Source organism: Hylobates moloch, unplaced genomic scaffold (assembly GCF_009828535.3).
Source record: "Hylobates moloch isolate HMO894 unplaced genomic scaffold, HMol_V3 SCAFFOLD_6, whole genome shotgun sequence".
Taxonomy (NCBI): domain Eukaryota; kingdom Metazoa; phylum Chordata; class Mammalia; order Primates; family Hylobatidae; genus Hylobates; species Hylobates moloch.
Window position 1 is genome coordinate 16,854,702 of NW_026652281.1, and position 23,439 is coordinate 16,878,140.

Consider the following 23,439-nt stretch of genomic DNA (forward strand, 5'->3'; position numbering starts at 1 on the left):
ACGTTAGCACTTACTGCCTTTAAATGTAAAGAGTAAATATATGTAAAACAGAAGAGTACTACCATTATTATTCCAATTTATAGATGAAGAGGCTAAAGGATGACAAAGTTTAAGTGAATTGCAATGAAAGGACTTCATTTAGTCTAGGGAGATCAAGAAAGTGATATTTTAAGCTTAGACCATGGGGGGAAAAATGCGTAAGACTTAAGGTGAAAGAGGAAGCACTTGAGAGAGCTGGAAAGACATTCCAGGCTGAGGTAACCGTGTATGTCCAATCTCTGAAACAAGGCAGTTTGCTAGAGGAAGAAAAGGGACATACTTCAGTTCCAGGACTAAAGCATAAAAACATGCCTAAAAGTGTGTACAAAAGGATGCACATACACACACATACTGTTCTCTCATCAGCTCCTCAGCTGTTGTTTCTCTACTCTTTCCCATCTTGAAGTTGTGGCTTTTCTGAAACCAAACATCAACAACTACAGTGGCAGATGGTCCTGTAATGAGGGGACAGGGTGCAGTCAACAACAATCCCTCATGTAAGCACAGGACTTCTATAAGCAGAAATCGTAGGAAAAAGGGTTCAATTTCTTATTATTTTACTTAGTTATCTCAGAGAAGTGATGCCGTACTTTATGTCTAGCGCACAAAAACAAATACCTTCAAATTATGCAAAAAAAGTTATAAACGTTACTGAAAAATACAGCTGGCCTTCTATAACTAGGTTATAATTTTTATTAACTTTTTGAAACAATCACAAATAAGTTGCAAGTTCAATACAAAGAACTTTTGCTTTTCTGAACCGAATGAGAGTAAACTACCTACTTGATATCCCATCAACTTTGAATACTTCAATTTGTATTTCCTAAAAACATGAACATTCTTGTACGTAACCACAATACAGCAAAAATTCACGAAATCATTGATAATCCTGGGATCCCATTAAAAGTTGGCAAGTTGTCAAAATAACATCCTACAGAACAAAAGGATCCATTTGAGAATCTTGCATTGCATTTATTTGTTGTATCTCTTTAGAGATCTGTCGCATGCACAGTTCACAATAGGATTCAAACTCCTATGAGGATCTAATGCTGAGGCTGATGTGACAGGAGGTGGAGTGCAGGCGGTAATGCTCATTTGCCCACTGCTCACCTCCTGCCGTGTGGTCTGGTTCCTAGCAGGCTATGGACTGGTACTGGTCTGCAGCCACCCTCTGGCTTAGAACACGTACTACTTAAATACTTCTGTTGACTGATGAAGTGGTGGATTGTGATAGTGGATAAGTCAAGCCAACTGGATTTTGCCTATAAGTAGATAACAAATTTACTAGCTCTTGTAACCTTGGTGAAGTTATTTAACCTGTTTGAGCTTCACGTTTCTCGTCTGTAAAATAGCATTAATAATATCTACCATGCTTAGTATTAGAGAAAATGTACATTAAGGCCTGGCATTTTGTTGGTGATCAATAAGTAATAAGGTTTTTAAGATGTGGCGAAGGATGCCAATAGTAAAAATACCCATATTTTTATCAAGTGTTGAAACATACATGGAAATATCTAGTGAAGTCCTGGCTTCAGTTATGTTAGCCCCTCATTTTAACTGTTTTCTAAGAACAGTTATAACTAGGTTGAATGCAGTGGCTCACACCTGTAATCCCAGCCAAGGATTACTTTGGGAGGCCAAGGTGGGAGGACACTTTAGCCCAGGAGTTTGACACCAGCCTGGGCAACATAATGAGACCTCATCTCTACAAAAAGTAAAATTAGCTGGATGTGGTGGCATACGCCTGTAGTCCCAGCTCTGTGGAGATAGCTAGGATATTATAACTATTATATATAATATCTATTATATATGTGTGTATATAAAATACACATACACACACACACACACACATTCCCTTAAGTGTTGTTAGGTAGGGTTTTTCTTCCCATTAAACAAATAACAAATTAAAATTTAAAGAGGTCAATTAACTTGCTCAAGGATCCAGGTTGTGAACTCATATCTAGTTCTTTTATTTATATATATATATTTTTTATTATACTTTAAGTTCTAGGGTACATGCGCACATTGTGCAGGTTTGTTACATATGTATACATTTGCCATGCTGGTGTGCTACACCCATTAACTTGTCATTTACATTAGGTATATCTCCTAATGCTATCCCTCCCCCCTCCCCCCACCCCACAACAGGCCCTGGTGTGTGATGTTCCCCTTCCTGTGTCCAAGTGATTCTCATTGTTCAATTCCTACATGTGGTGTTTGGTTTTTTGGCCTTGCGATAGTTTGCTGAGAATGATGGTTTCCAGCTTCATCCATGTCCCTACAAAGGACATGAACTCATCCTTTTTTATGGCTGCATAGTATTCCATGGTGTATATGTGCCACATTTTCTTAATGCACTCTATCATTGTTGGACATTTGGGTTGGTTCCAAGTCTTTGCTATTGTGAGTAGTGCTGCAATAAACATACCTGTGCATGTGTCTTTATAGCAGCATGATTTATATTTCTTTGGGCATATATCCAGTAATGGGATAGCTGGGTCAAATGGTATCTCTAGTTCTAGATCCCTGAGGAGTCACCACACTGATTTCCACAATGGTTGAACTAGTTTACAGTCCCACCAACAGTGTAAAAGCATTCCTATTTCTCCACATCCTCTCCAGCCCTGTTGTTTCCTGACTTTTTAATGATGGCCATTCTAACTGGTGTGAGATGGTATCTCATTGTGGTTTTGATTTGCATTTCTCTGATGACCAGTGATGATGAGCATTTTTTCTTGTGTCTTTCGGCTGCATAAATGTCTTCTTTTAAGAAGTGTCTGTTCATATCCTTTGCCTACTTTTTGATGGGGTTGTTTGTTTTTTTCTTGTAAATTTGTTTGAGTTCATTGTAGATTCTGGATATTAGCCCTTTGTCAGATGAGTAGATTGCAAAAATGTTCTCCCATTCTGTAGGTTGCCTGTTCACTCTGATGGTAGTTTCTTTTGCTGTGCAGAAGCTCCTTAGTTTAATTAGATCTCATTTGTCAATTTTGGCTTTTGTTGCCATTGCTTTTGGTGATTTAGACATGATTAAAAGAACTAGAGAAGCAAGAGCAAGCACATTCAAAAGCCAGTAGAAGGCAAGAAATAACTAAGATCAGAGCAGAACTGAAGGAGATAGAGACACAAAAAACCCTTCAAAAAATCAGTGAATCCAGGAGCTGGTTTTTGGAAAAGATCAACAAAATTGATGGACTGCTAGCAAGACTAATAAAGAAGAAAAGAGAGAAGAATCAAATAGACGTAATAAACAATGATAAAGGGGATATCACCACCGATCCCACAATAATACATGCTACCATCAGAGAATACTATAAACACCTCTATGCAAATAAACTAGAAAATCTAGAAGAAATGGATAAATTCCTCGACACATACACCCTCCCAAGACTAAACCAGGAAGAAGTTGAATCTCTGAATAGACCAGTAACAGGCTCTGAAATTGAGGCAATAGTTAATAGCTTACCAACCAAAAAAAGTCCAGGACCAGACTGATTCACAGCTGAATTCTACCAGAGGTACAAGGAGGAGCTGGTACCATTCCTTCTGAAACTATTCCAATCAATAGAAAAAGAGGGAATCCTCCCTAACTCATTTTATGAGGCCAGCATCATCCTGATACCAAAGCCTGGCAGAGAGACAACAAAAAAAGAGAATTTTAGACCAATATCCTTGATGAACATTGATGCAAAAATCCTCAATAAAATACTGGCAAACCGAATCCAGCAGCACATCAAAAAGCTTATCCACCATGATCAAGTGGGCTTCATCCCTGGGATGCAAGGCTGGTTCGACATAGGCAAATCAATAAACGTAATCCAGCATATAAACAGAACCAAAGACAAAAACCACATGATTATCTCAATAGATGCAGAAAAGGCCTTTGACAAACTTCAACAGCCCTTCATGCTAAAAACTCTCAATAAATTAGGTATTGATGGGACGTATCTCAAAATAATAAGAGCTATCTATGACAGACCCACAGCCAATATCATAGTGAATGGGCAAAAACTGGAAGCATTCCCTTTGAAAACTTGCACAAGACAGGGATGCCCTCTCTCACCACTCCTATTCAACATAGTGTTGGAAGTCCTGGCCAGGGCAATCAGGCAGGAGAAAGAAATAAAGGGTATTCAGTTAGGAAAAGAGGAAGTTAAATTGTCCCTGTTTGTAGATGACATGATTGTATATCTAGAAAACCCCATTGTCTCAGCCCAAAACCTCCTTCAGCTGATAGGCAACTTCAGCAAAGTTTCAGGATACAAAATCAATGTGCAAAAATCACAAGAATTCTTATACACCAATAACAGACAAACAGAGAGCCAAATCACGAGTGAACTCCCATTCACACTTGCTTCAAAGAGAATAAAATACCTAGGAATCCAACTTACAAGGGACGTGAAGGACCTCTTCAAGGAGAACTACAAACCACTGCTCAACGAAGTAAAAGAGGACACAAACAAATGGAAGAACCTTCCATGCTCATGGATAGGAGGAATCAATATCGTGAAAATATCCATACTGCCCGAGGTAATTTATAGATTCAATGCCATCCCCATCAAGCTACCAATGACTTTCTTCACAGAATTGGGAAAAACTACTTTAAAGTTCATATGGAACCAGAAAAGAGCCCACATTGCCAAGTCCATCCTAAGCCAAAAGAACAAAGCTGGAGGCATCACGCTACCTGATTTCAATCTATACTACAAGGCTACAGTAACCAAAACAGCATGGTACTGGTACCAAAACAGAGATATAGACCAATGGAACAGAACAGAGCCCTCAGAAATAATACCACACATCTACAACTATCTGATCTTTGACAAATCTGACAAAAACAAGCAATGGGGAAAAGATTCCCTATATAACAAGTGGTGCTGGGAAAACTGGCTAGCCATATGTAGAAAGCTGAAACTGGATCCCTTCCTTACACCTTATACAAAAATTAATTCAAGATGGATTAAAGACTTACATGTTAGACCTAAAACCATAAAAACCCTGGAAGAAAACTTATGCGGTACCATTCAGAACATAGGCATGGGCAAGGACCTCATGTTGAACTCATATCCAGTTCTAAAGCTTCTATTCTTTTTACTTTAAATTTTTGGTTAGAGATAACTGGAGACTACTCCATGTAATTTTTAACAACGCCTTTGGTGATGTTCCTAACTAGAAAACAATCTGTCTTCAGTAAATGTGACTTTAGTCAGATTATTTGTTCTAAAAACCTACCTGAGGTTTGTTAAATGGAAGAATAGATATATTGGTAACTGTGCTAAAGCACTGGAATACTTTTAGGAATATCACAGATGTTGGTGGATTGTAACTTTGCTTGTTGTGAGCAGTGCAAGATGTAGAGAAGCTATTGGGGAGGAAAAAGAGAAAGAGGAATAAAAACAAAGAAATACATTTTTCTTCCACACCAGACTGCACAATCATCTGGTCCTAAGTTCATTCTCTCATTAAAATTTTATTTATTACATGACTGTATTCTCATTTTGAAAGAATAAATATGTATTTATGTATAGTTAAATCTAAAAGTCTCATTTGCATTTCTCCTTTCATCCCTGAATTTCTCTTCAGAAAAATAGGTTATTTTTTATAACAGTGTTACTTACATTAACTTGGGTTTATTATTATATTTAAATGAATGAATAAGTGTTTTTTTACATGGTCTCAGTTTTAATTTCTAATATGGGAAAATGTTAATATAACCCATGTACACAAAAGACTCTTGGGATCCTCAATAACTTATAAGAACATTAAGGGTTCTTTTGTTCGTTTGCTTTTTGTTTTGTTTTGTTTTGTTTTGAGACAGAGTCTCTGTCACCCATGCTGAACTGCAGTGGTGCGATCTCAGCTCACTGCAACCTTCGCTTCCCAGGTTCCAAAGACTCTTGTGCCTCAGCCTCCCAAGTAGCTGGGATTACAGGCATGTGCCACCATGCCGAGCTTATTTTTGTCTTTTTAGTAGAGACACGGTTTCTCCCTGTTGGGCTGGTCTTGAACTCCTGGTCTCAAGTGATCCACCTGCCTCAGCCTCCCAAAGTGCTGGAATTACAGGTGTGAGCCACCAAGCCCAGCCCATAAAGGGGTTTTGAGATCAAATAATTTGAAAACTACTGCAATATATTATTACATCGGTATCAATGAACATCATATAGGCCATGGTAATCTAGAAAATTCTCAGGATATAATAATGTTGGCCAGAAATACAAACCCCACAAATTTTAATATAGTTATGAGACAAAGAATAGAAAATAGTAGTGGAGAAAATATAGCAAAATTCAAATAGCCATATTAATGTTTTATTATTTTGAGTTATTTCATTCTTGAATTTTCCAAAGGTTTTTATACTTTGATGAAATTTGTATATGGTAAAAAATCTGTTAAAATATGAGTGGAAATATTATCTGTATTTCAGAAACTCTGCAGTGATGCTCAAGTTAAAGTCTTTGGGAAATGCTGCCAACTGAAACCTGGAGGAGACAGTTCTTCCTCTTTAGATAGTTCTGTGACTTCATCTTCTGATATAAAAGACCAGTGTCTTAAGTACCAGGTAAGATCATTGATGTCATTTATTTATTCATTCATTTGTAAATATTTTTGAACATCATCCAGCGGACTGTGGAAATATAATAGCAATTAGTCCTTATCTTCCTAGAGCTTGCATTGAAGCTGGAGAGACAGATAAATAAGTATGTTTATGAACTTTGATAAATCTTAGAATAGGAGAAATGGAGAGATATAGGCATAGGTTGCACGAGTATTTTCTCCTTATATTTCTCAATTCAGATTTATTGGGTTATCAGAATAATTTCTTATTTTACATACTTTTTTATTATTAAAATATGAAGATAAATATACTAATACATTTTCAGTTGTATGAAATTAAAGTATGATTGAAGTATACATAATACATAGTTTTATTTTTCAAAAGTAATGTGACTTCTTGTAAAATATGGAATTAAACATATTAGTAAGTATAATACATAGGAACTTCTCTCTAAATGTATTACATTTTATATAAGATCAGTATTTGGTCTCATGATCAGCAAGTGTCATCTGATGTAAATTTATTTGTGTCATCCAAGTTTGCATTAATCACAAGTATTTTATATTTACGCAGTATCAAAATAGAATCTTGGCTTTTTAATTACTCGTAATGAGTTTGTTGTGTTTTGATGGAAATTGATCTTTATACCTAATCAGTGGGACAAGCTATGTGAAAAGAGTCTGAAATTTCTAAACTCCAGTTGGATTTACTGCACAGTTCCCCCTGCCTTCTTCTATTCCACCTCCCCTTTAAGCATGACGCCTTAACAAATCCATAATAGTCCTGTGCCATACAACACCATCATGACTTACATCATTTTGCACAACTTTGAAAGTTTTGTGATTTTTAAAAAATTAGCCATGTGGGCCGGGCATGGTGGCTCATGCCTGTAATCCCAGCATTTTGGGAGGCTGAGGCGGGCGGATCATCTGAGGTCGGGAGTTCGAGACCAGCCTGACCAACATGGAGAAACACCATCTCTACTAAAAATGTAAAATTAGGCATGGTGGCACATGCCTGTAATCCCAGCTACTCAGGAGGCTGGGGCAGGAGAATCGCTTGAACCCGGCAGGCGGATGTTGCGGTGAGCCAAGATTGCGCCATTGCACTACAGCCTGGGCAACAAGAGCAAAAGTCTGTCTCAAAAAAAACAAAACAAAACAAAACAAAACAAAAAAACAAAAAAAAATAACAACAACAACAAAAAAACAAAAAATAAAAATTAGCTGTGTGTGGTGGTGTGAGCCTGTAGTCCCAGCTACTCAGGAGGCTGAGGTGGGAGGATTGCTTTAGCCCAGAAGTTCTAGGATGTGGTGAGTTATGATCATGCCATAGCATCCCAGCCTGGATGACAGAGTGAGACCTTGTCTCAAAAAAAAAAAAAAATATCTATATAGGGTGGCTGACAAGATGGCCAAATAGGAACAGCTCCGGTCTGTAGCTCCCAAGGAGATCAGCACAGAAGGCAGGTGATTTCTCCATTTCCAACTGAGTGTAAACAAAGCTGCTGGGAAGTTAGAACTGGGCAGAGCTCACTGCAGCTCAGCAAAGCTGCTGTAGCCAGACTGCCTCTCTAGGTTCCTCCTCTCTGGGCAGGGCATCTCTGCAAGAAAGGCAGCATCCCCAGTCAGGGGCTTATAGATAAAACTCCCATCTCCCTGGGACAGAGCACCTGGAGGAGGGGGTGGCTGTAGTCACAGCCGCAGCAGACTTAAATGTTCCTGTCTGTTGGCTCTGAAGAGAACAGTGGATCTCCCAGCACAGCATTCAAGCTCTGGTAAGGGACAGACTACCTCCTTAAGTGGGTCCCTGACCCCTATGACTCCTCACTGGGAGATACCTCCCAGCAGGGGTCAACAGATATCACATACAGGAGAGCTCCAGCTGGCATCCGGCAGGTGCTCCTCTGGAATGAAGCTTCCAGAGGAAGGGACAGGCAGGAATCTTTTCTGTTCTGCAGACTCCACTGGTGATACTCAGGCAAACAGGGTCTGGAGTGGAACACCAGCAACACCAGCAGCCCTGCAGCAGAGGGGCCTGACTGGTAGAAGGAAAACTAACAAACAGAAAGGAATAGCATCAACATCAACAAAAAAGACATTCACATGAAAACCCCATCCAAAGGTCACCAGCATCAGACCAAAGATAGATAAATCCACGAAGATGAGGAAAAACGAGCATAAAAGGCTGAAAATTCCAAACACCGGAATGCCTCTCCTCCACCAAAGGATCACAACACCTTGCCAGCAAGGGAACAGAACTGGATGGAGGATGAGTTTCACAAGTTGACAGAAGTAGGCTTCAGAAGATAGGTAATAACAAACTCCCGTGAGCTAAAGGAGCATGTGCTAACCCAATGCAAGGAAGCTAAGAACCTGGAAAAAAGGTTAGATGAATTGCTAACTGGAATAACCAGTTTAAAGAAGAACATGAATGACCTGATGGAGCTGAAAAACACAGCACGAGAACTTCATGAAGCATACACAAGCGTCAATAGCTGAATCAATCAAGCAGAAGAAAGGATATCAGAGATTGAAGATCAACTTAATGAAATAAAGCGTGAAGACAAAATTAGAGAAAAAAGAATGAAAAGGAACAAAGCCTCCAAGAAATATGGGACTATGTGAAAAGACCAAACCTACGTTTGATTGGTGTACCTAAAAGTGACAGGGAGAATGGAAACAAGTTGGAAAACACTCTTAAGGATATTATCCAGGAGAACTTTCCCAACCTAGCAAGACAGACTAACATTAAAATTCAGGAAATACAGAGAACACAACAAAGATACTGCTCGAGAAGAGCAACCCCAAGACACGTAATTGTCAGATGCACCAAGGTTGAAATGAAGGAAAACATGTTAAGGGCAGCTGGAGAGAAACATTGGGTTATACACAAAGGGAAGCCCATCAGACTAACAGTGGATCTCTCTGCAGAAACTCTAAAGCCAGAAGAGTGTGGGGGCCAATATTCAACATTCTTAAAGAAAAGAATTTTCAACCCAGAATTTCATACCCAGCCAAATTAAGCTTCATAAGTGAAGGAGAAATAAAATCCTTCCCAGAGAAGCAAATGCTGAGAGACTTTGTCACCACCAGGCCTGCCTTACAAGAGCTCCTGAAGGAAGCACTAAATATGGAAAGGAAAAAATGGTACCAGCCACTGCAAAAACATACGAAATTGTAAACGCTGTTGACACTAAGAAGAAACAGCATCAACAAATGGGCAAAATAACCAGCTAGCATCATAATGACAGGATCAAATTCACACATAACAATATTACCCTTAAATATAAATGGGCTAAATGCCCCCATTAAAAGACACAGACTGGCAAATTGGATAACAAGTGAAGACCCATCAGTGTGCTGTATTCAGGAGACCCATCTCATGTGCAAAGACACACATAGGCTCAAAATACAAGGATAAAGGAATATTTACCAAGCAAATGGAAAGCAAAAAAAAGCAGGGATTGCAATCCTAGTCTCTGATAAAACAGACTTTAAACCAGCAAAGATATAAAAAAAACAAAAAGACAAAGAAGGGCATTACATAATGGTAAAGGGATCAGTGCAACAATAGGGATCAATGCAACAAGAGCTAACTACTGTAAATATATATGCACCCAATACAAGAGCACTCAGATTCATAAAGCAAGTTCTTAGAGACCTACAAAGAAACTGAGACTCCCACACAATAATAATGGGAGACTTTAACACCCCACTGTCAATATTAGACTGATCTGCAAGGCAGAAAATTAACAAGGATGTTCAGGACTTGAACTCAGCTCTGGACCAAGCAGACCTAATAGACATCTGCAGAACTCTCCATCCCAAATAAACAATATACATTCTTCTCAGCAACACATCACACTTATTCTAAAATTGACCACATAATTGGAAGTAAAACACTCTTCAGCAAATGCAAAAAATGGAAATCATAACAAACAGTCTGTCAGACCAAAGTGCAATCAAATTAGAACTCAGGATTAAGAAACTCACTCAAACTGCACAATTACTTAGAAACTGAACAACCTGCTTCTGAATGACTACTGGGTAAATAACAAACCAAAGGCAGAAATAAATAAGTTTGAACAAAGACACACCATACCAGAATCTCTGGGACACAGCTAAAGCAGTGTTTAGAGGGAAATTTATAGCACTAAAGGCCCACAGGAGAAAGCGAGAAAGATCTAAAATTGACACCCTACTAATGACATAATTAAAAGAACCAGAGAAGCAAAAGCAAACAAATTCAAAAGCTAGCAGAAGACAAGAAATAACTAAGATCAGAGCAGAACTGAAGGAGATAGAGACACAGGAAACCCTTCAAAAAATCAATGAATCCAGGAGCTGGTTTTTTGAAAAGATTAACAAAATAGATAGACCACTAGCCAGTCTAATAAAGAAGAAAAGAGAGAAGAATCAAATAAACACACTAAGAAATGATAAAGGGTATATCACCACTGATCCCACAGAAATACAAACTACCATCATAGAATACAATAAACACCTCTACACAAATAAACTAGAAAATCTAGAAGAAATGAATAAATTCCTCAACACATACATCCTCCCAAGACTAAACCAGGAAGAAGTCAAATCCCCAAATAGACCAATAGCAAGTTCTGAAATCGAGGCAGTAATTAATGGCCTACCAACCAAAAAAAGTCTAGGACCAGACTGATTCACAGCCGAATTCTACCAGAGGTACAAAGAGGAGTTGGTGCCATTCCTTCTGAAACTATTCCAATCAATAGAAAAAGAGGAAATCCTCCCTAACTCATTTTATGAGGCCAACATCATCCTGATACCAAAACCTGGCAGAGACACAACAAAAAAAGAAAATTTCAGGCCAGTATCCCTGATGAACATCAATGGGAAAATCCTCAATGAAATACTGGCAAACCGAATCCAGCAGCACACCAAAAAGCCTGTCCACCACGATCAATTCGCCTTCATGCCTGTGATGCAAGGCTGGTTCAACATAGGCAAATCAATAAATGTAATCCATCACATGAACAGAACCAGTGACAAAAATCACATGATTATCTCAGATGCAGAAAAGGCCTTCGATAAAATTCAACACCCTATCATGCTAAAAACTCTCAAGAAACTAGGTATCGATGGAACATATCTCAAAATAATAAGAGCTATTTATGACAAACCCATACCCAGTATCATCCCACATGGGCAAACACTGGAAGCATTCCCTTTGAAAACCAGCCCAACATAAGTATATCCTCTCTCACCACTCCTATTCAACATAGTATTGGAAGTTCTGGCCAGGGCAATCAGGCAAGAGAAAGAAATAAAGGGTATTCAAATAGGAAGAGAGGAAGTCAATTGTCCCTGTTTGCAGATGACATGATTGTATATTTAGAAAACCCCATTGTCTCAGGCCAAAATCTCCTTAAGCTGTTAAGCAACTTCAGCAAAGTCTCAGGATACAAAATCAATGTGCAGAAATCACAAGCATTCCTATACACCAATAATAGACAAACAGCCAAATCGTGAGTGAACTCCCATTCACAATTGCTTCAAAGAGATTAAAATACCTAGGAATCCAACTTACAAGGGATGTGAAGGACCTCTTCAAGGAGAACTACAAACCACTGCTCAAGGAAAAAGAGAGGATACAAACAAATGGAAAAACATTTCATGCTTATGGATAGGAAGAATCAGTATTATGAAAGTGGCTATCATGCCTATAGTAATTTATAGATTCAATGCTATCCCCATCAGTCTACCATTGACTTTCTTCACAGAGTTAGAAAAAACTACTTTAAATTTCATATGGAACCAAAAAAGCCCATATAGCCAAGAAAATCCTAAGCAAAAAGAACAAAGCTGGAGGCATCACACTACCTGACTTCAAACTATACCACAAGGCTACAGTAAGCAAAACAGCATGGTACTGGTACCAAAACAGATACATAGACCAATGGAACAGAACAGAGGCCTCAGAAATAATGCCACACATCAACAACCATCTGATCTTGAACAAACCTGACAAAAACAAGCAATGGGGAAAGGATTCCCTATTTAATAAATGGTGTTGGGAAAACTGGCTAGCCATATGCAGAAAACTGAAACTGGATCCCTTCCTTACACCTTATACAAAAATTAACTCAAGATGGATTAAAGACTTAAACGTAAGACCTAAAACCATAAAAACCTAGAATAAAACCTAGGCAATACCATTCAGGACATAGGCATGGGCAAAGACTTTATGACTAAAACAGCAAAAGCAATGGTAACAAAAGCCAAAAATGACAAATGGGATCTAATGAAAGAGCTTCTTCACAGCAAAAAGGAACTATCATCAGAGTCAACAGGCAACCTGCAGAATGGGAGAAAACTTTTAAAATCTGTCCATCTGACAAGGGGCTAATATCTATAATCTACAAGGAACTTAAACAAATTTACAAGAAACAAACAACCCCGTCAAAAAGTAGGTGAAGGATACAGACAGACACTTCTCAAAAGAAGACATTTATGTGGCTAACAAACATGAAAAAAAAAGCTCATTATCACTGGTAATCAGAGAAATGCAAATCAAAACCATAGTGAGATAAGCATCTCACACCAGTTAGAATGGTGATCATTAAAAAGTCAGGAAACAACAGATGCTGGAGAGGATGTGGAGAAATAGGAATGCTTTTACATTGTTGGTGAGAGTGTAAATTAGTTCAACCATTATGGAAGAGATTGTGGCAATTCCTCAAGGAGCTAGATCCAGAAATACCATTTGACCCAGCAATCCCATTACTGGGTATGTACCCAAAGGATTATAAATCATTCTAGTATAAAGACACATGGATACGTATCTTTATTGCAGCACTATTCACCATAGCAAAGACTTGGAACCAACCCAAATGTCCATCAGTGATAGACTGGATAAAGAAAATGTGGCACATATACACTATGGAATACTGTGCAGCCATAAAAAAGGATGAGTTCATGTACTTTGCAGGGACATGGATGAAGCTGGAAACCATCATTCTCAGCAAAATAACACAAGAACAGAAAACCAACACTGCGTGTTCTCACTCATAAGTGGGAGTTGAACAATTAAAACACATGGACACAGGGAGGGAAACATCACACACCGGAGCCTGTTGGGGTATGGGGGGCTAGGGGAGGGATAGCATTAGGAAAAATACCTAATGTAGATGACAGGTTGATGGATGCAGCAAACCACCATGGCACATTTATACCTGTGTAACAAACCTGCACATTCTGCACATGTATCCCAGAACTAAAAAGCATAGTAATAATTTTTTAAAAATGTATATAATTTCAGGTAAGTGGAACATTGTCTTTGAGTTACACAGAGTTTAACAGATTATTAGCTTCCAGGAATGAGTACTTAGAATAGACCTTTCAAGGTCTAAAAATGCCTTTATAAGGCATTTTTAAAAAGACAATAATGATAATAGCATCCTTTTAATTATAAGCTTCATTGTACATTATGTCACATTAAAATACATAGCTTGCCAGTCACATTCATGGTAACTATTTAGTATATGTTAGAACAGACAAAGAGAACCTTAGTAGTAAACTATACGGTGTCATAAAATTTACATAGCAATTTATTAACTTTTTTACTGTATTTTGCTTTCTGGGGATTATTTTATTTGTATAATAGTAAAATCTATAAATGCCTTGGTATTTAAATTTGTATAGCTTGCTTAATACAAGAAATAATAAATTCAGTCAAAATAACATGGAGTTAGACACATTATGGTAAAAATGAGCTTATAAGGGAAGGCTGCCATGTCTGTCATTAGCCAGAAGTAATTTAGGTTGCCAGGTAATACTGGCATTGATTTTTTAAAAAGCTATTTTATCATTAAAAAAATTGTTCTACTCCTTTTCTGAAATGTTGTTCTCAGTACCCAGGCCTCTATGTCTTGAAGTAAAAATAGTTGATCTTAACCAAATCTCAAGAATAAATTCCTTGCTTTCTATATTGGTAACCTAGGTATGACAGAAATGACTTTTTTCTTAAAAATCAACTTTGTGGGCTGGGCGAGGTGGCTCACACCTGTAATCCCAGCACTTTGGGAGGCCAAGGTAGGTGGATCATGAGATCAAGAGATCGTTATCATCCTGGCCAAAATGGTGAAACCCTTTCTCTACTAAAAATACAAAAATTAATTGGGCGTGGTGGCACGCACCTGTAGTCCCAGCTACTCGGGAGGCTGAGGCAGGAGAATTGCTTGAACCCGGGAGGTGGAGGTTGCAGTGAGCCAAGATCGTGCCATTGCACTCCAGCCTGGGTGACAAGAGCAAGACTCCATCTCAAAAAAATATGAAACTGATTATAAAAATAGCCACGTGTAAAAAAAAAGTGTTGCTACTTGAAGGTGTCTTTTTAAAGAAAGGTACAAATATTTAAACATATGGATTATCTTAACCCTAATAATAGGACACTTTAAGATAGGTAGTAAACAGATAAAGGAGTAAAAGAGTCACATGATAAAATGAAAAACCGTGTGCAGCTGTATATCCTGGTCTCCAGTTGTAAAATGGGGATTCTCTTCACTTTATGGTTATTATAATTTTCCTGTTTTAGAAACCATTTATTTTTTGATTTTATATAATTGCATCAGTTAAGAATGGTGTTGGGACACTCTCTAAACAGTGGCTTAAACAAATTAGGGATTGTGTTCCTAACATGATAACCCTAAAAGCGTACTATCTAGGTATGATACTGGGCTTCAAGATACCCTCAGAGACCATGGTTCCCTTATCTTTCTACTTAGAGTTAGTGTGTACTTGTTGCCTTGTTATAATATGACATCTCCATCTGTAGTGACTTCCATTTACATCTTACTGACCAGGACTGTGTCAAATGTGTATAAATGAATAGTTCTGAAAATTGCTACTTCAACCATAACACTAATCTTTTAAGTGTAAAAATTATTCTAAATCTCCTACCTTCAAGTGAGGCTGTGAAATGAAATTTTTTTCAGTTGTGCACATTACTGCCCTAAAACAAACTGGACTTCAAAAAATGAGGAAGAATTAGAGAATAGGTACTTGGTAGGTAAATAGTGATATTTGCCATGATATCTAAATAGTAACCAAATTGATAAGCTCAATCTTTAACTGTTGTCTGACTCCTGTGAAGACAAAGAATAATGAAAGAGAATAACTTTTTAATCAGGAAGTTATTTGGAAACAAGACATTCTAATGTTTCAAGGAAGTCTTGCTCTGTCGTCCAGGCTGTAGTGCAATGGCGTGATCTCCACTCACTACAACCTGTGCCTTCTGGGCTCAAGCGATTCTCCTGCCTCAGCCTCCCGAGTAGCTGGGATTACAGGCGTGCACCACCACGCCCACCTAATTTTTTGTATTTTTAGCAGAGATGGGGTTTCACCATGTTGGCCAGGCTGATCTTGAACTCCTGACCTTGTGATCCTCTCGCCTCAGCCTCCCAAAATGCTGGGATTACAAGTGTGATCCACTGCGCCTAGCCTCAAGGAAGTCTTTAAAAAAAAAATTGTGATAAGAACACGAGATCTACCCTCTTAGATTTTTAACTGTACAATGAATTGTTGTCTATATGTACAGTGTTACACTGTAGATTTCTAGAACTTATTCACATTGCTTGACTGAAATTTAATGCCATTGATTAGTAACTCCCCATTTCTCCCTTGCCCCAGCCCCTGGTAACTACCATTCTACACTTTGATTCTGTAAATTTGGCTATTTTAAATACCTCATATGAGTGGAGTATTTATCTTATCATGCAGTATTTATCTTTTTGTGATTTGCTTATTTCACTTAGCCTAACGTCCTTAAGATTCATCTGTGTTGTTGCATGTTGCAGAATTTTTTTCTTTTTAAAAACTGATTAGCGTTTCATTCTATGTATTTATTATATTTCATTTATCCATTCATCTGTCAATGGACATTTAGGGTTATTTTCACATCTTGGCTATTGTGAATTGTGCTGTAATGAATATAGGAGTGCTAACATCTGTTTGAGATCCTGATTTTAGTTATTTTGGAAAAATGCCCAGAATTGGAATTGCCAGATCACGTGGTAGTTCTATTTTTAATTTTTGGAGGACTTGCCATGTTGTTTTCCATAAGTACAATACCATTTTGCATTCCTACAACAATGTGCGAGGGCTCCAGTTTTCCCACATCGTCACCACTTGTTGTCTTTGCTTTTTTGATTATAGCCAACCTGACAGGTTTTGTGGTTTTAATTTACATTTCTCTGATTAGAAATGTTGAGCATTTCTCCTGTATCAGTTGGTCATTTGTATGAATTGTTTGGAGAAATGTTTATTCAAGACCTTAATTGCGTTATTAGTTTTTACTATAGAGTTGTAGGGGTTTCTGGTACATTTTGAAGCTGAATCCCTTATCACATACATGGTTTGCAAGTATTTTTTCCCATTCCATATTTTATCTTTTCACCCTCTTGATTATTTTCTTTGCTGTGCAGAAACATTTTAGTTTGATGTAGTCCCACTTGTCTGTTTTTGCTGTTGCTACCTGTGCTTTGGGTGTCATATCTGTGAAATTATTGCTAAGACCAATGTCATCATGCTTTTCTCCTGTTTTCTTCTGGGAGTTTTACAGTTTCAGGTCATACATGCAAGCCTTTAATCCATTTTGAGTTGATTTTTGTGCGTGATATAGGACACCAGTTTTATTCTTTCGCATGTGGGTATCCAGTTTTCCTAGAAGCATTTGTTAAGGAGACTATCCTGTCCCCACTGTGTATTCTTAGCACCCTTCTTGAAGATCAGTTGACTGTATACATGTAGGTTTATTTCTGGGCTCTTTGTTCTGTTCCGTTGGTCTATATGTCTGTCTTAATGTCAGTACCTTACTGTTTTCACTACTGTAGCTTTGTAGTATAATTTGAAATCAGGAAGTGTAGTGCCCACCAGCTTTGTTCTTTTTCAAGGTTGATTTGGCTCATTGTGGTCTTCTGTGGTTTCATGTGAATTTTAATATGTTTTTCTGTTTTTGTAAAAAATGCCATTAGGATTTTCATAGGCATAGTATTGAAACTAGATCACAGATATGTCTTTAAAGAAATACAAAATAGATATAAATTGCCCCATTTATGGATGCTTCTTTTATACAACAGGAGTAGTAAAAATTATTCTGCATATTCTTTGAATTTCACTTATTATCTATCCTGGAGAAACACTGCATATGCATAAGATGTGGTTAAGAATGCCTACTTGTGCATTATTGGTAATAGCAAAAATCTGGCAGTGACCTAAATGCCCGTGAGTAAAGGGAACTGGTCTGACAAACTGTGGTATTTTCATACAATAAAATATTGTACAGCTTTTAGAAGGAATTAGTCAAATTTATGTGTGACAACATGGTTACATCAAGAAGACATTTTAAAATGAAGAAAATCAAGTTGCAGAACAGCATCTTGATATATACAGTGTAGAATTACAACTCTTAATGTAGAATAACTATATAGAAGAATTTTTAATAAGAATCAACATATGAAATAGTCATAAGCTTTTAATTAACACAGTTTGTTAATGTGTGGTTATTGTTTAGGGTTCTCGGTGCTCTTCTGATGCCAATATGCTTGGAGAGATGATGTTTGGCTCAGTAGCAATGAGCTACAAAGGATCCACCTTAAAAATTCATCAGATTCGGTGAGAAGTTTTGCTGATTTTTTTTTAACAAGTCCCATTTTTAGATATTTGGGTTTTTTTACGGAGAATTTTATTGATCTTCACTCAGATTGAGCTTCTCATACTCCATTTAAAATGTTCTGTGGTTTTAATGCTACTTCATGGCTTTTGCAGCTATGCTGTGAAACCTCTGTGACTTAAACATTTTTATTTATAATAAATCCAAAAGGTCATTATATTTTAGTTTTGGTCTCTCTCTTTCTCTTTTTCTTCATAGTTCCCCTCCACAGCTCATGCTCAGCAAAGTGTTTACTGCTCGGACTGGCAGCAGTATTTGCGGGAGTCTCAATACGTAAGTGCTTATGGATACAGGGGGAAATGTATTACTTTAGATGTGCGAAGTATGAAAACTAACAAACTGCTTTTAGGACTGCAGCGCAAGTTCAGATTTTCTATCTTTCCTTAAGTTTAAAAGTTCATGGAGGCCAGATTTCACTCTCAATTGAGTTTAGTTGAGAAACATAAGATGTGGTTTCTGTTTGTGTGAATTGCTAGAAGCAGTATCTGGAGGTAGAATGTTGAATGGATTTCCGTCTTAGGGCAACATGCTGATTTTCAGTTTTGCGGTACCACGCGGAGTTACCTGAGTTACCACAATCTGTAGGGTTGGTGCTCTTCAATTTTCAAATCCCCTACGAAATTAACCCTACAGACAGGACTGACCTAGGTCAGCCATATTGATATTACACATAATATATACACTATATAATGATAGCCACCAGGGTATTACAAGCTATTAATGCAAGGATTGGAATAGTGAAGCTGAAACAAAGGCAGGCCTGGTGGCAGGATCATGGGCCATGTGCCAGAACCTAGTAAATTACTGGGGCTAAAGTTAGGCAGTAGAAGACCCCAGAGAGAGATTTTGCAGGTGCCATATCGGAGCAAGACTCATTGGCTAGTCAGAGCCCCTGGGGGTAACCCAAGGTCAAAGGCAGCAAGGAAACTACTCCAGACTACAGAAATTCTGTAGAGCCACCATTAACTGTTAATGCCTTAAAAAGACCTGTTTGGAAGAGTTTTATTAGCTAAGTTTCTAATACCTGTAACTCTTTGGAAGGAAAGTGGGAGGTAGTCTTTTTTTTTTTTTTTTTTTGAGATGGAGCCTCACTGTGTCACCAGGCCGGAGTGCAGTGGCGCGATCTCAGCTCACTGCAACCTCTGCCTCCCGGGTTCAAGGGATTCTCCTGACTCAGCCTCCAGAGTAGGTGGCACTACAGGTGCAGGCCACCACGCCCGGCTAATTTTTTTTTTTGTATTTTTAGTAGAGACGGGGTTTCACTATGTTGGCCGGACTGGTCTCGAACTCCTGACCTCAAATGATTCGCCCGCCTCAGCCTCCCAAAGTGCTGGGATTACAGGCGTGAGCCACCACGCCCGGCCATGGGAGGTATCCTTTAAAATATTATGGATACCTTAAAAAATCTTGAAGCCAAAAATACTGATTTTTAAAAGTAGAAATTAGAGATCTACTAAAGTAGAAGTTAAAGATTCCATGTTGGAATCACTGATGTTAGCCACAATCACCTGAGATTTTTCACCTTTTCTAAGTTCTGATAATTCCTAAAATCTCTAGAAAGGATATTTTGCACTAAAAGCATAAAGTACTTTTATTTTTGTTATCCTGAGTCACTAAAAGAAGTGATATAGGTTATTTGTAATACATTAGACTAAAGATAGTTTTTGGATATATTTGCCTAATGATTTATTCTCCTCTTCTTCCTCCTAGCTTCCACCTCTCCTTAACAGATAATTAGAAAATATTTTTAGGTCTAAAATATGAGGGGAAACTTTGTTTGTAATCTAAATCAGGTTCAGCAACTTCTACTTTAAAGATCCAGATAGTAAATATTTTTGGTGCAAAGACTTGGAACCAACCCAAATGTCCAACAGTGATAGACTGGATTAAGAAAATGTGGCACATATACACCATGGAATACTATGCAGCCATAAAAAATGATGAGTTCATGTCCTTTGTAGGGACATGGATGAAGCTGGAAACCATCATTCTCAGCAAACTATCACAAGGACAAAAAACCAAACACCGCATGTTCTCACTCATAGGTGGGAATTGAACAATGAGAACACGTGGACACAAGAAGGAGGACATCACACACCGGGGCCTGTTGTGGGGTGGGGGGAGGGGGGAGGGGTAGCATTAGGAGATATACCTAATGTAAATGACGAGTTAATGAGTGCAGCACACCCACATGGCACATGTATACATATGTAACAAACGTGCACATTGTGCACATGTACCCTAAAACTTAATAATAATAAAAAATATTTTTGGCTTTGCGAGCCAGACAATGGGTTATAGTTTCTCAACTCTGCTGTTGCAGCATCAAAGCATTCATACACAGTATATAAATGAATGGGCATGGCTGTGTTCCAATAAAACTTTATTTACAAAAAGAGGCAGCAGACTAGATCTGGCACTCCAGGCTGTAGTTTACCAACCTCTGATTTAAATGATTATGTTAGTTAATTTGTAATGCTAATAGGAAGAAACTGTTTTTGCACCTAAAATCTCATCAGGATGTACAAAGAATTGTCCTTAAACCATAAAATGAATTTGGAATTAATCTTTTTCTCACCCTCATAGGCTACAAGATAGTCTTGAATTCATCAATCAGGACAATAATACATTAAAGGCTGATAACACAGTTATTAATGGACTGCTTGGAAATATAGGTAAATGGTTCCTTTCATTTTATAAGTTTAAAAAATATTAACAGTGTAACAAGTGTTTTTTGAAGTTATTCCTTAATAATGCAGATCTGTCATGATAACAAAGAATTTCAAATACTGTAAGTGGAAGAGGCGTTTAAATTGCCAGTATATATAACATTTATTTGGAAAACATTTTTCATATATTCGAACACAGTATTTTGTATCTGATAAAGAGTACTGCTGTAGATATATCTAATTTGTCTTCATTGTTAAATTTGATGCTTCTTTGAAAGGTGTCAGTGATAAGAAAAGCCCTTAGTAGTTCTTTTGGCTATTTCAGCTGAGGAAGACTATTACACCTTCTTCCTTCTCTCTTCCATAACCATAAAAGTCATTTTAAAATGATGCTTGTTTTGTGACCTGTAATTCAGATGAGCAGGTGTTCAAATTTGATGTTTCTTTAAAGATTTATTAGAATAACAATTTATGTAGTACTTTGGTTAGTTGATTGTTGTTATTTAAGTACTACATTTTAAAGTGACAGACTTTCTAAAATTTCCGGTCATTTCTTCTAGACAGCTCAACTGAACTGCTGCTGTATTGCGATATTTCTGGTGCATTAAAAGCTATACAGTAGCCAAGAGAATGGGATAGCAATTAGAATAGTATTAATATTTCTCTCATTTTCTGTTTAGTAAGAATTTTTATTTATAATTAATTTTAATAAATATTATATATTAGTAGAAAACAGTTTTTTCTTCCAACTTGAACTGTATGACATACTATTATTTATTTTTTATAATTTGTGTTTATTCAAATGAGCAGTCAGTTATGAAACACCTAGTACTGTGGGCTAGTCATAGTGTTAGGCATATACTTTATAATGTGTGTGTGTTACGGAAAAATAGAAGTTCTGTGTTTTCTTAACTCGCTTGATTACTTCATTGATTTCAATACAGGAAAAATGTGACAAAGAAATAATGAAATCTTTTTACTTTATAATTTGATACTTTTCAAAGCTCAAGGGGCTTGTTGAAAATTGAAAGTAATTATGGGGTTTTTTTGTTTGTTTTTGTTTTTTGAGATGGAATCTCACTGTGTCATCCAGGCTGGAGTGCAGTGGTGTAATCTTAGCTTACTGCAACCTCCGCCTCCCGGATTCAAGCGATCCTCCTGCCTCAACCACCCAGGTAGCTGGGACTGCAGGCACACACAATCACACCCGGCTAATTGTTGTATTTTTAGTAGAGACAGGGTTTTGCTGTGTTGGCCAGGCTGGTCTTGAACTCCTGACCACAGGTGATCCACCCACCTCAGCCTCCCAAAGTCCTGGGATTACAGGTGTGAGCCACCATGCCCCAGCCAAAAGAAATTCATTTTAATAACACAAATCCATTATTACTTATAAAGGTAAATTATACTATTGAGGTTAGATATACTTGTCTTCTCTTTTAATATAGAGTAGAAAATCCATTTTACATCCTACTGACTTTAAATAATGAGCAACATTTACTTACGCTCTTTTAATTGTGAATCAAGGATTTTTTTGTGTGTGTCTACCATTTCTTATTTTCTTTCAATTTCCAATCAGTCAGTCAATCAATCGATAAGTATGTGGTGAGCACCTGTAATATGCCAAGCACTCTGCTAGGCCTTGAAGATACAGTGGTGAACCAGACACAGTTCCTGCCTCAGTGAATTTATAGTTAGTGGAAGTCAGAAAAGTAATACAACAATTACAGTATACTATAGTAAATTCTTAGAGTTAAAAGCAGGGTGTGATTAAAATAAGGAGAAGCACTCAATTCAGTCCTGGAGAGTCAAGGAAGGCTTCCTTGAGGACATGAGGCTTATGCCTGAAGGATTAGCCAGATGGTTAGGGAAAGAAATGTTCTATGAAGAAGCAATAGTACGTACACAGACCTAGGGGCAGGAGATCATAGAGTATGGAAAGAATGTGAATAAATCAGTATATGTGGAGCACAGAGTAGGGATAAAGTAAATGAAAAAGAAAGAATGGAGCAAAAGCTAGATCACAAAACACACTGTAGGCCACACTGAGGAATTTAGAGTTAATGCTTGGTGTAGTGTAGTTGGGCACCAGTGCAGATGTGTTGGTTCGGGTCCTATACCTGTTTTTTTTAACAGGTGCCAAAGACAGGATTAAACATGCAACAATTGTTATTAGGGGAAATGACTATGTAAAGGAAAATGAGGAAAATGCTGGGAAAGCTGAGAGACCCATTGAATTGTGATTTAAGTCTGACCATGAATGAAGGAGAGAGGGATAGAATGTTGACTGGAAGTGTCTCAGCCTGCTGTACAGTTCAAGGGAGGTTTGGCAAGGCCCTGGGAAGTATTTGAGTCAAAGTTAGTTGTCAGAAGTGTCCCATGTCTCCCCAAAATGGGCCTGCCTTAGTATACCTACTGTGTTCAGCCATTGGCTGGGAGCAGCCTATCAGCTATGTGTCCTTGCACAAA

The 23,439-nt window shown here is 37.8% G+C and overlaps 1 protein-coding gene across 2 annotated transcripts in view; it reads left to right on the forward strand.

Moving 5' to 3' along the window:
- The window catches only part of FNIP1 (folliculin interacting protein 1), a 156,236-nt gene that overhangs the window by 59,027 nt on the left and 73,770 nt on the right, over window positions 1–23,439 (forward strand). For both annotated transcript variants that reach the window (XM_032156514.2, XM_032156515.2), the window contains exons 3-6: window positions 6,464–6,598; window positions 18,146–18,246; window positions 18,503–18,577; window positions 20,891–20,979. In XM_032156514.2, the coding sequence (XP_032012405.1) occupies window positions 6,464–6,598; window positions 18,146–18,246; window positions 18,503–18,577; window positions 20,891–20,979 (400 nt within the window). The remainder of the gene's footprint in view (window positions 1–6,463; window positions 6,599–18,145; window positions 18,247–18,502; window positions 18,578–20,890; window positions 20,980–23,439) is intronic.